The sequence below is a fragment of the Hyla sarda genome, chromosome 1 (genome assembly GCF_029499605.1).
Source record: "Hyla sarda isolate aHylSar1 chromosome 1, aHylSar1.hap1, whole genome shotgun sequence".
Lineage (NCBI taxonomy): Eukaryota > Metazoa > Chordata > Amphibia > Anura > Hylidae > Hyla > Hyla sarda.
This window is the reverse complement of record NC_079189.1, coordinates 306,821,531-306,835,956: the sequence shown is the minus strand read 5'-3', so window position 1 is coordinate 306,835,956 and position 14,426 is coordinate 306,821,531. Positions and strand designations below refer to the sequence as shown.

General features: G+C 40.1%; 1 protein-coding gene across 1 annotated transcript in view; it reads right to left on the bottom strand.

Annotated features, from left to right (window-relative positions):
• Window positions 1-12,805, bottom strand: part of YJEFN3 (YjeF N-terminal domain containing 3) — a 358,474-nt gene extending 345,669 nt beyond the window's left edge. The window contains exon 1 of the mRNA XM_056518218.1: window positions 12,649-12,805. Coding sequence (XP_056374193.1) covers window positions 12,649-12,704 — 56 coding nt within the window. The 5' untranslated portion in view covers window positions 12,705-12,805. The remainder of the gene's footprint in view (window positions 1-12,648) is intronic.
• Between the last annotated feature and the right edge of the window lie 1,621 nt (window positions 12,806-14,426).

Here is a 14,426-nt window from a genome sequence, read left to right as displayed (position 1 = left end):
TACAGCACAGCATGGAAGGCAGCTCAGGTGTGCTGGGTGGAGTGGCTAATGTGTGGAAGGTAGAAAACTGACCTCACATTTACAAACAAGGGATCCTGGGACTTGTAGATGGAGACAGGAAACTCCAACAGAAAATAGTGATTTCACAAAAAGAAAGCCACAGCCTTATAGTGGACTCACAGCACAGCCATTTAGCTTCAAGACAAGCATGGATCTTTCCTAAGCATGTCCATTACTGTCTAGCAGGTAAGCACAAAAATCAACTTATGGTGAATAACCCCTTTAGTCTAATAATGTGCACAATGAAAGTCAATGGAAAAGTGGTTATCAGTACACACTGTCCACAAAAAAGTCTGTAACGACAACATTGTAATTACTGAAGCTTTTTTTTAAACAGTGTGAGCACTGACAACTACTTCTCCATTGACTTTCATTGTGCACGTAATTTGATTAAAAATTTGAACAAATTTTATTATGAATTATGAACTTATTTTATGGACCTATTTTGCTAATCATATTACAATGTGTGAACACAGAGATATTATGTTATTACATTTGCATGTCAGAAAAAGCATTAGAGAAGGCAAAATGGCTGGCGTCTGTGTGACTGCTTATTCACTATGTACGGCTGAATTGCAGAGCTTCAAACAGTGAATACTAAAAAATCCTCCAAAATCCTTTTATATCATGCTTTTTGCTAAAACCTGAATTAATTTTGACGCTCAACAGGGGGCAGGCTTTCACTGTATTTGTTTCTTACCTACAGTTACTGGGTCCTTGCTGCCCTCAAGTTACCTTGGCACCCCCTTCACCTGTCTACACCTGAACCCTCCCATGTAATGATTGACCCCCCCCCCCCCCATAATACAACTAAAAGGACAGGTCTCTTATTGATCATAGCGATTTTATGCATCGCTAATAACTTTACTACAGAGTAAACTGTCAGAACATGTGATCTCTCCAGATGCTAGAAAGAAAGAAATCGCAACTAAATTTTGAACGTAATTAGATAAATAAAAAATTGCAAAATGATAGGTCACTTAGACTAAAATAACCTATCTAGAAACTTTTTTGTCCACTTTCCATTTACACAAAAAAGGCTTTCCATATTATACATTTAATAGTTCTTCTTTGAACATGACAGATCTGAATAGTTTGTTCCATGGCTGGTATTACAAAACATGTCCTGAGCCCATCTGTCATGCCTGAAGACATGGTTCAAAGCTCAAAAAATTGTATTTGATAAATGCCTACATGGAAATAGAAGTCTACAAACTAAGATTTAAGTTCTAACCCCTTGTTTTGTTACACATTCTTTGAAATTAATCTTACAGGGTATTCCAAGAGTATAATAAATACTGAAAAGAATTTAAAAAAGTAAAAATAGTAAAAAATAAAAATAAATAAAAAGACATATTATAATATTCATCCCCTTGCTGCTCCTACCTCAGTGCTCTTGTGGGACCCCGCCAGTCTTATGGGACCCCAACAGTTTTTGTTTGAATGCCAACAGTAAATGGCTCAGAATCGGCTCAGAATCGGCAGACCACGGCGGCCAGCCATTGAAACACTTTGGCCGGAGTAGATCTCCTGGCGTTCGGCCCCTGGTCGCTATCTAGGATCTTATCAAGTATAGGACTACAAACCTACCCCCGGAGGGACGAGGGAAGAATGGAGTACAACACAGTAACAACTAAAGGTACTAAAGTGGAAGCGTCTGTTTGTTGCGCCACTATTGTTGTGGAGATACGGGGTGGCAACGTGCAGTCACTCGTTTGGACTATTCTAATAACAATAGCCGTACTAAACTCAGGACGGACATATGACTATGAGAAATATCTGGATGGATGAAAATTGATCCTATAGCATAACGTACATTGGATAAGACTGTTGTGTATATTGTCCGCATAACTTGTACTTGTGTGATGGTTACTTGGATGGTTGTTGCTCAGGAGTAACTCATCAGCATTAACATCAATCACGGCATATGTTTTTCTTTTAGTGAACGCCGCTTAGAGCGTGCCGCATATGAATTGTTCTACAATAATCAAGTAAGCCTTATTTGAAGTACTTACCCATAATAGCGCTGATACACAATTTTCATAATTACTATTAGCTCTTAACTTTGGAACGGCAAGTCAGGGACCCGCTCAGTTGTATCATAGCTGCTTATATACCATCAGTGCACCGGGGCTATAAATTTTATTTGTCAGGTGTTAGATCTTAAAGGGGTTGTCATATCTTATTCTGGAGGACGAGTGCTGTCCTCCATTACAGAGACAGCCTACTTATTTTAATGGACACCATTAGGAAAGCATAAGCAAGCTTTTATAACCAAACCCAATAGACAATTTATAAAGAGTATACAAGTATAAGATGTGAGACCACTTGCATAGCAAACTTTTTTTAAATACTGTTGTGAAAAATAATGTTGAGAAAATAATATCTATTTTAACTTTTTCCAAAGCATTTTATCGTTTATGATTATAAGTTGTCAATATCAGATTAGTCATAAAAGTGGATGTTGGGTAAACACCCAGTAAAAGGTAACATTTATTTTATCTTTCCTTCCTCTCTTCAGATGGGTTAGCTAGGTTTTGGATCTGGAAGTTGCTGTGTTAGACTGTTCACATCAGCGTTTGGAGCTCCATTTGCTGATTCTGCTTAAATAAGGGGACTTTAGTAGAGAAAATAAAACCCTGTATGTCAGGTTTTTTTCTTTGCTAAAACTTGCAAAATAATGGACATCTAACAGAAACCATGACGGACCCCATTCAAAGTTAATGGGACCTTTTCAGGTTCAGTTGATGTCAGTTATGAGTGACACCCTTCGTCCAAGCCCCGTTATTCAGCTGTTGTAACGGAGCTCCACAACATTGATGAGAACTCAGCCTTAAAGGGCATGTTTACATAGACTTCTAGGTGCCTAGTGGTTAATAGTGGTCCTGTAGTAAGGAACCAGTGACCATCTACTCCTCAGTGTGTTAAATAGGGAGGGGGGGGGGGGGGAACAAGATATTACTTTACAAAAGGAGTTGTGTTTATTACTTAACAAAAATAAATTGTGTGCATATTACTTTACATGGAGACAGTGTATGCAATACATTTTATGAAAAAACAAAGAAATCAGAAAACACAGAGGCCATGTGGGCAGCAATTGTAGGTATACAAGTCAATGTTTAAAACACCACTGAAATTTGCCATTTCAATTTGTCATCACTTAATCCAAACTCAGGGGTTGGTAAAGGATGGTAAAGCCCACCACCTAGTAGCTCTGTCATGTAATTTGACTCTCCCCACTAGGATCAATTGTAATATTTCCAATACTTTTCTAAATCATTAGGATGGTGTCTTTTTCAACAAACACCAGTGTTACCATTATAGACATCCAGATGGACAGTGGGATAAAATACAAGAAAGTATAAATGTATTATGAATGTATGTTCACATCTGTGTCTCAGGTTTTTCCATATTTGCACACAGTGTGTTTTACCATTCAAAATGAATGGCACCTTGGCAAAACCAGATGGACCCAGCAGAGAATTGTTATAGACAAAAGCCACAATGCAGACTTGAACAGTGTCATAATATGGGGTGAAATCTTGGTAAAATATATCAAATATGAACTATGCTAAGAGATTATTTGTAGTACATTCTTAAAGGGGTACTTCGGCGCTATGACATCTTATCCCCTATCCAAAGCATAGGGGATAAGATGCTTGATCGCAGGGGTCCCGCCACTGGGGACCCCCGTGATCTTGCACACAGCACCCTGTTATAATCAGTCCCCGGAGCATGTTCGCTCCGGGTCTGATTACTGGCGATCACGGGGGCTGGAGCATTGTGACGTCACGGCCCGACCTTGTGTGATGTCATGCTCCGCCCCCTCAATGCAAGCCTATGGGAGGGGGCGTGACAGCTAGAAATGGTGAACCAACCTGCAGAAAGGAAGTGTCTGGTTAAACCCTACTAGCTACTAAGGCTAATAAGTATTACAGGTGAGTATAATTTTTTTTTTGTAAACAGGTGCATTCTAGTTCTATTAATTTCCAAGTTGTGTATATAGTACATATCAGTGTAACAGTGTTGATGTTCCTGGAGGGATCTGCCAAATGGAAAAGGATTTAGGAAAACTAGAAGAATGGTCAGAACTCTAGCAACTGAAATTTAATGTGGATAAGTGCAAGATAATTCAGCTGGGGCGTAAAAACCCTTGGCCGAATATAGAATATTTGACACAGCCCTGACCTCAGTATCTGAGGAAAGGGATTTAGGAGAAATAATTTCAGAAGACTTAAAGGTAATGTAATTAACCCCTTAAGGACGCAGGACGTAAATGTACGTCCTGGTGCGGTGGTACTTAACGCACCAGGACGTACATTTACGTCCTAAGCATAACCGCGGGCATCGGAGCGATGCCCGTGTTATGCGCGGCTGATCCCGGCTGCTGATCGCAGCCAGGGACCCGCCGCCAATGGCCGACGCCCGCGATCTCGCGGGCGTCCGCCATTAACCCCTCAGGTGCCGGGATCAATACAGATCCCGGTATCTGCGGCAGTTCGCGATTTAAATGAACGATCGGATCACCCGCAGCGCTGCTGCGGGGATCCGATCATTCATAACGCCGCACGGAGGTCCCCTCTCCTTCCTCCGTGCGGCTCCCGGCATCTCCTGCTCTGGTCTGTGATCGAGCAGACCAGAACAGGAGATGACCGATAATACTGATCTGTTCTATGTCCTATACATAGAACAGATCAGTATTAGCAATCATGGTATTGCTATGAATAGTCCCCTATGGGGACTATTCAAGTGTAAAAAAAAATGTAAAAAAATGTAAAAGTAAAAGTAAAAAAAAAAGGGAAAAATCCCCTCCCCCAATAAAAAAGTAAAACGTCCGTTTTTTCCTATTTTACCCCCAAAAAGCTTAAATTTTTTTTTATAGACATATTTGGTATCGCCGCGTGCATAAAGTTCCGCACTATTAAAATAAAATGTTAATGATCCCGTACGGTTAACGGCGTGAACGAAAAAAAATAAAGTCCAAAATTCCTACTTTTTTAATACATTTTATAAAAAAAAATATAAAAAATGTATTAAAAGTTTTTTATATGCAAATGTGGTATCAAAAAAAAGTACAGATCATGGTGCAAAAATTGAGCCCCCATACCGCCGCTTATACGGAAAAATAAAAAAGTTATAGGTCATCAAAATAAAGGGATTATAAACGTACTAATTTGGTTAAAAAGTTTGTGATTTTTTTTAAGCACAACAATAATATAAAAGTATATAATAATGGGTATCATTTTAATCGTATTGACCCTCAGAATAAAGAACACATGTCATTTTTACCATAAATTGTACGGCGTGAAAACGAAACCTTCCAAAATTAGCAAAATTGCGTTTTTCGTTTTAATTTCCCCACAAAAATAGTGTTTTTTGGTTGCGCCATACATTTTATGATATAATGAGTGATGTCATTACAAAGGACAACTGGTCGCGCAAAAAACAAGCCCTCATACTAGTCTGTGGATGAAAATATAAAAGAGTTATGATTTTTAGAAGGCGAGGAGGAAAAAATGAAAACGTAAAAATTAAATTGTCTGAGTCCTTAAGGCCAAAATGGGCTGAGTCCTTAAGGGGTTAAAGACAATATAATAGAGCATCAGGAAACACTAGCAGAATGCTTGGATGTATAGGGAGAGGTATAAGCAGTAGAAAGAGAGAAGTGCTCATGCCACTGTACAGAACACTGGTGAGACCTCACTTTGAGTTTTGGGCGCAGTACTGGAGGCCGTATCTCCAAAAGGATATAGATACTCTAAATAGAGTTCAGAGAAGAGCTACTAAACTAGTACATGGATTGCAGGATAAAATGTACCAGGAAAGGTTAAAGGACCTTAACATGTATAGCTTGGAAGAAAGAAGAGACAGAGGGGATATGATAGAGACTTTTAAATACATAAAGGGAATCGACACGGTAAAGGAGAAGAGCATATTTATATAGAAGAAAAACTACCACAAGTGGACATAGTTTTAAATTAGAGGGGCAAAGGTTTAAAAGTAACATCAGGAAGTATTACTTTACTGTAGTGGATGCATGGAATAGCCTTCCTGCAGAAGTGGTTGCTGCAAATACAGTGAAGGAGTTTAAGCATGCATGGGATAGGCATAAGGCGATAGATATGATAGATCCTTCATATAAGATAGGGCCAGGGACTATTGATAGGATTCAAATTATTGGTCAGACTAGATGGGCCAAATGGTTCTTATCTGCCGACACATTCTTTGTTTCTATGTAATAAATAAGAACTTAACAATCCACTATACAGCACTGTGTATAAGCTACCATCTTCTTCCACTTCTTCCACTAGATATAGAGCAGCCATGAATCTGCAACCTCTTATTTATAAAGGAATGCTCACATATTACCATGCGGACCAGGTGTTGTACCCAAATGACCACTTCCGCTGTTACTAATATGTGGGGGTTTTTTACCGTGGTTTCTCCATAAATATATTGACTCATAAATAAATTACCTCTTTGAGAAGGTCACCCAAAGTTACATTGAAAAGTGGCCTTCCATGGTAGTTTTTTCATGGTGGGCTGAAAATCTGTCACATGAAACATGGTTTTAATAAAGGGCTGGTCTTCTCAGAGAGGTGCTCTTCTGGGGAGGCTTCAGTGCACTTATTTATGATCGCTTGTTACATAAGGAATTTCTAATAAAAAGCTGAATTTGACCATTTAGATTAACTCCCTGTTCAGCTTTTACAGCCTTAAAATGAATAATAAATAATTGAAGTCAATATAAATATTGTATAGTATTTGCCAGAGAAATTATAACCAGTAATTATAAATCCTAAAGTGATATACAACTCCATCTTCATGGCCACCAAGGATATCATGTACATCCCTCTCCTATGATATCTATAATGATCACAAATTAGTGGATTTCTTATTTCTCCATTCCAACATCTGCCTTTTTGGAAAATAAGCTATTATTTAGAAATACCTACAGTGGTGCAAAAAAGTATTTAGTCAGCAACCAATTGTGCTAGTTCTCCCACTTAATCTGTAATTTTCATCATAGGTATACCTCATCTATGAGAGACATAATGAGAAAAAACATCCATAAAATCAAATGTTCTGATTTTTTAAGAATTTATTTGCAAATTATGGTGGAAAATAAGTATTTGGTCAATAATAATAATTAATCTCAATACTTTGTTACATACCCTTTGTTGGTAATGACAGAGGTCAAACGTTTTTCTGTGTGTCTTCACAAGGTTTTCACACATTGTTGTTGGTATTTTGGCACATTCCTCGATCCAAATCTCCTCTAGAGCAGTGATGTTTTGGGGCTGTCACTGGGCAACACAGACTTTCAACTCCCTCCAAAGGTTTTCTATGGGTTTGAAATTTAGAGACTGGCTAGGCCACTCCAGGACCTTGAAATGCTTCTTATGAAGCCACTCCTTCATTGCCCGGGTGGTGTGTTGGGAATCACTGTCTTGCTGAAAGACCCAGCCATGTTTCATCTTCAATACCCTTGCTGATGGAAGGAGGTTTTCAATCAAAATATCACGATACATGACCCCATTTATTCTTTCCTTTAAACTCCTCCAAACACGATGAGTTAAGTTTTTACCAAAAAGTTCTACCTTAGTTTTGTCTGACCATATGCCATTTTCCCAATACTCTTCTGGATCATCAAAATGCTCTCTAGCAAGCTTCAGATGGGCACCAGTCATGTACTGGCTTAAGCAGAGGGGACACGTCTGGCACTGCATGATTTGAGTCCCTGGTGGCATAGTGTGTTATTGATGGAAGCCTTTGTTACTTTGGTCTCAGCTCTCTGCAGGTCATTCACTAGGTCCCCCCGCGTGGTTCTGGGATTATTCCTCACGGTTCTTGTGATCATTTTGACACCATGGAGTGTGATCTTGTGTGGAGCCCCAAATCGAGGGAGATTATCAGTGGTCTTGTATGTCTTCCATTTTCTAATAATTACTCCCACAGTTGATTTCTTCACACCAAGCTGCTTGCCTATTGCAGATTTAGTCATCCCAGCCTGCTGCAGGTCTACAATTTTATTTCTGCTGTCCTTCGACAGCTCTTTGGTCTTAGCCATAGTGGAATTTGGAGTGTGATTGTTTGAGGTTGTGGACAGTTGTATTTTATACTGATAACAAGTTCAAACAGGGGCCATTAATACAGGTAACGAGTGGAGGACAGAGGAGACCTCTTAAAGAAGTTACAGGTCTGTGAGAGCCAGAAATTCTTTGTAGGTGACCAAATACTTATTTTCCACCATAATTTGCAAATAAACTCTTGAAAAATCAGACAATTTTTAACTACTTAAGGACTCAGGGCGTACAGGTGCGCCCTGTATTTCTCTGGTCCTCGCCGGGCGTGGACCGGACCCCAGATGCCTGCTGAAATCATTCAGCAGGCATCCCATGCCAAAGCCTGGGGGGTCCTGAGACTGTCTTGGAGAGCCCCGATCCCCCTGAAAGGATAGGAGTGAGGTGGCCGGGGTGCCACCCCTCCTATCCCTGCTATTGGTCGGTCAGAAGCGACCGGCCAATAGCAGATCGGGGGCAGGGGGGGTGTTTAAAGTTCGGTCCGGTAGGAGCAGCGGGTGGCGGCAGTTACCGGGTGCAGGCACAGCGGCGATCCACTCCAGGCAGCTGCGATCCAGGCGGGTAACATCAGTAAACTACAGCAGAAGAGTAATCTGGGCAGAGGCGGTGATCCGGTGAGTGGCCTCAAATAACAGGAGGACCACAGTTTGGAGAGCACTGTACAGTGGTCTCTAAACTGTGGCCCTCCAGATCTTGGAAAACTACAACTCCCAGCATGTCCAGACATTCTTTTGCTGTCTGGGCATGCTGGGATTTGTAGTTTTGCAAGACTTGGAGGGCTACAGTTTCAAGATCACTGTGCAGTAGTGTCTAAACTGTGGCCCTCCAGATCTTGCAAAACTACAACTCCCAGCATGCCCACACAGCAGTTTGTTGTAAAGGCATGCTAGGATTCGTAGTTTTGCAACATCTGGAGGGCTACAGTTTGGAGATCACTGTGCAGTGGTCTCTAAACCATTGCCCTCTAAATCTTGCAAACTACACCTCCCAGCATGCCCAAACAGCAAACTGCTGTCTCGGCATGCTGGGAGTTGTAGTTGCGTGCCTCCAGCTTTTTCATAATTGCAACTCCCAGCATGCCCTTTAGCATTCAGTACATCCTGGGAGTTGCAGTTTTGCAACAGCTGGAGGGAAACTGGTTGGAAAAAAAAACAGTGTGCCTTCAGCTATTGCAAAACCACAACTCCCAGCATGCACGGTCTGTAAGTGCATGCTGGGAGTTGTAGTTTTGCAACTCCGAGCAGAAAACTCATCATGAACCCCCGCCAGTGCGAAGTGCGAATGTACCCTGGAAACACTACACTACACAAAATAAAAAGTAAATCACTACATATACACACCCTCACACTGCCTTCCGCCCCCCCCCCCCCCCCCAATAAAAATGAAAAACGTCTCGTGTACGGCAGTGTTTCCAAAATGGAGCCTCCAGCTGTTGCAAAACAACTCCCAGCATTGCCGAATGGTGGGAGTTTAGCAACAGCTGGAGGAACCCTGTTTGGGAATCACTGGCGTAGAATATTTTTTGTAGCTGCGGCAATTGTAAGGCCCTATTCACATGGCAGAATTTCTGCTCATCCGCCCCATTTCGGCTTTTGAGCATTTTGTGCTGAATTGTGCATATGGGGTAGTTCCGTATTCGGTAGCAATTGCGTTGCAAATTTTGGGGGGCTTTTGCTCATTTTACCCCATATGAAAAGGAAAAGTTGGGGTCTACACCAGCCTGTTAGTGTAAAAAAATTAAAATCTTTACACTAACATGCTGATGTTGCCCCCATACTTTTCATTTTCACAAGAGGTAAAAGGAAGAAAAGACCCCCAAAATTTGTAACGCAAATTCTACTGAGTACGGAAATACCCCATATGTGGACGTAAAATTCTCTGCGGGCGCACAACATGGCTAAATTGGTGATTTGCACAGGGGTGGCTGATTTTACAGTTCTGACATAAACACTAAATAATAAATACCCACGTGTGAACCTATTTTGAAAACGATACCCCTTACAGAACATAACCAGGGGTATAGTGAGCCTTAACACCACACAGGTGTTTGACGTATTTTCATTACATTTGAATGGGAAAATGAAAAAAAAAATTTTTTCACAAAAATGATGTTGTTACCCAAAATTTTTCATTTTCACAAGGCAATATAGGAAAAAAAAAACGCAAAATTTGCAACCCCATTTCTTCTGAGTAAGAACTTACCCCATGTGTGGATGTTAAGTGCTCTGTGGGCACACAATGGAGCGCCATTGGGCTCTTGAAGAGACAATTTTTCCGGAATTGTAGGCCACCTGTGTTTACAAAGCCCCCATGTTGCCAGAACAGTGGACCTTCCCCCCACATGGGCCCCCATTTTGGAAACTACACTCCTCACGGAATGTAATAAGGGGTTCAGTGAGCATTTACACCCCACAGGTGTCTGACAGATATTTGGAACAGTGGTCCGTGAAAATGAAAAATTTTATTTTTCATTTGCACAGCCCACTGTTCCAAAGATCTGTCAAATGCCAGTGGGGTGTAAATGCTCACTGCACCCCTTATTAAATTCCATGAGGGGTGTAGTTTCCAAAATGGGGTCACATGTGGGGGGGGGGTCCACTGTTCTGGCACCACGGGGGCTTTGTAAATGCACATAGCTCCCGACTTCCATTCCAAACAAATTCTTTCTCCAAAAGCTCAATGGCGCTCCTTCTCTTCTGAGCATTGTAGTTCGCCCGCAGAGCACTTTACATACACATATGGGGCATTTCCATACGCAGAAGAAATAGGGTTACAATTTTGCACCTCAAACTCCGAGCAGAAAACTCAAACTTAAATAGTATACCATGTGTTTTTTTTTTTTTTTTTTTTGCTTTTTTTTTATTTATTTTTTTTTGCTTTTGCTTTTTATTTTTCTTTTATTTTTTTTTGCGGTTCCGGCACCATAGGGGCTTCCTAAATGCGACATGCCCCCCAAAAACCATTTCAGCAAAATTTGCTTTCCAAAAGCCAAATGTGACGACTCCTCATCTGAGCATTGCAGTGCACCAGCAGAGCACTTGATGTCCACACATGGGGTATTTCCATACTGGGGTTACAAATTTTGGGGGCAATATCTCCTATTACACCATGTAAAAATGTAAAATTTAGGGAAAATTCAGATTTAGAATTTTTCATGAAAATTTTAAAAAATCCTGCTTTACTTTGAAACCCTCTAATGTCCTCCAGAAGTAAAAACATGTCAACTTTCTGATGCCAACATAAAGGAGACCTATTGTTTTTGTGAATCAATATATAATTTATTTGAAATGTCCATTTTCCTTACAAGCAAAAAGTTTCAAAGTAAGAAAAATGCTAAATTTTCATGAAATTTCAAGATTTTTCACCAAGAAAGGATGCAAGTAACGATGAAAATTTACCACTATGTTAAAGTAGAATGTCACGAAAAAACTATCTCAGAATCAGAATAAAAGGTAAAAGCATCTCAGAGTTATTAATGCTTACTTTCACAATTGGCGGCGGACTAAATACTTTTTTGCCCCACTGTAAAGGGAACATGTTATACCAAAATATGTAGGGATGTTTTGATGCTAAATAATATTGCTTACCTAGGGTTGTGATCAGGAGGCTATATGGGCATCATGTATGAGTCCTATTTTTATCAAACAGAAGGGGGTCCCATGACCCGCTGAAAGTTCCACTAGCCACATATATCAAACAGATCTGTTTTTGGCATACTGATGGCAACTTAATTTTACAAAAGAGGTGTGATGTGCGTGCCCTGCCATTAGTTACATCATGTATAACAATGTACAAAGATGGATTTTTTTTCAGCCTAGATCAGGTTTAAAATAGTGAAGCAGGTATTGAGATATTGGAACGATTATGTTGCATGCAATGCTAAAACTAATGACAGCTTTATATCATCCTAAACCCTATGACAGTGACAGTTTTGAAACATGAACCTCAGGGAATTCTGACACTTCTTGTAGTCATGCTTGAGACAAGAAACTGCCCAACTGGATAACATTTTCGCAGTTGTGCAAGACATATCTATAAATGACTTTAAATAGTAAAATCTTATGTTTCACACAAAACCTGGTATATCATGTAGAAATGACTGCCAAGTATAGGGAAAGCTGTTCAGTCATTCTCCAAGTGCTCAGCTCATTTCTTTATTTCCAAGACACTTGTAGAGTGATTGTCTTATTGTTTATTTCGCTACGACAGCTTAAAGCGAGGATGACACTTATGGCTGTAAGTCCCAGCAGGAGAAAAACAATATTATACATAACACACGGAGGGATTGTTTTCGATACCGGCACAATCTATGTACAGCACACTGCTATACAATATATGCGATTATTATTTACTGACTGATTTACATCGGTTGACTAATCCTTTTGAAAAGATATTGTACATTGGCTAATATAAACCCACACCCTCCGAAGAAGCTCCTAGCAGCTGAATCTCTACAAATTCACGCACAAGGCTTCCCACAGATGGCAGCTGATAAACATCTTACCTGATATACTTTAAAGGTTCTTGCCCATCCTTGTTTTCAAACCCTGAGTTGCTCATTTTCCTGTATTGTAGCTACCTCGATGTATCTTTTGGTGTCTAGATGCACACAGCTGAGTGTGTCTGTGTGGCTGTGTGTAGAGATACAGGGAGACAAACCAGCCAGTGAGCAGCTAGCATCTCAGTCTGAATTCCACCGGATTGGATCCTTCTTGCAGGTACCCACTGCTCATGATCATTTAACCCTTCGGAAGACACGTAGCTAGTCTTTGGTTCATTCAGATAGTCAACTGTATAGCAGCAACATGAGCTGGAGAGAACATGAATTAATATACCTGCTGAAATCATTCATTTCAGGGGCATTATAAAAGAAAAGATGATGCTACATTTATTCCATTCATGATGGTCAGAGAATACAGGCGCAGAAGAAAACATAACAGGAAGGTAGCTCAGGTGCATATATAATCTAAATAGTATGATGGTTCCCACTATTAAGTTCCATTTCGTATCAGCATAACCTGTTTCTAAGAGGATATAACAATTCATTGGATCTTGGACAAATATCTTTTTAAAGAACAAAGACAGTACAATGTATAGCTTTTTAGTACTTCATCCTACAGTTACATGAACAAAGATATCCAACATTTATATTATCAAAGTATTATTATGTTAACTGCCCTTCAATAGCAATAGTAACTTACATGTTACAGCTACATTTCTACGATGACATGAAATCTATAATCTACTGTATTACTGTACTCCTCTGTATCGTGGGTATTTGTCGAGAGCTCACAGAGTACGAATTTCTTCCCCAACAGCCAAAGCAGGAAACATTATGCAGATTTAGGTTATTTTTCTGCATGTATTCACATGAATGCTACACACGCATATTCAGAATATGGTTTCTGACACCTGGAGTCCAGCATAATAGCTTTTCACATGGGAGTGAGCAGCTGTTCGCTTAGTGTTATCATGACAGAAGGCCAAAAAAAAAAAAAGGAAAAGGAAAAAAAATTCACATTTATTAAACAAGTAATTTGTGTACAAAAGTCGCATGCATATATTTTGTGCTTAGATTTTGGGACCGATACACAAAAGTTAATTTTGTTTGGAAAGTTGATCATTTAAATCCCAGTAACCAATACACCCTTAAAGCAGCACTCCGGAATTACATGTCCTTATATAGTGAAGCATAGGCAATCATTAGAGAATAATGTAGAGACTCCCATGAAGAAAGGGGGTGGTGCAATGCACCTAATGAGACCAACCTGATCACCTGGTTAAACTCCAACAACCAAAAGCATAAACTACTGAGAGTCATAAGTAGGTTGGTGTCAGTTCACACTACATGCATTTTTGATTTGTTTTCTTATTCAGAGTTAGTTTTTTAGAGAACTATTGCCATAAGTTGAAAGTGATTTGCACTATACAGTGGTCCCTCAAGTTACAATATTAATCGGTTCCAGGACCTTTTGTATGTTGAAACCATTGTATGTTGAGACCATAACTCTATGGAAACCTGGTAATTGGTTCTGAAACCACCAAAATGTCATCCAAAAATGGGACAAAGTGAGGATTAACCCCTTAACGACCATGGACGTATATACCTGAGTGTGGGAGAGAAAAAAGGAGAGACCGACACAGGTGCCTTGTGCGTTACCACTAAACAGGGATAACAGATTAAAACAATCACAGTGAGTGGGCAGGAATTGCCCCTTAGGTAGTGGGCGCTCACCTTGAGCGAATAAGGTATTCGCATATAACCCACACCGTGGGTGACAG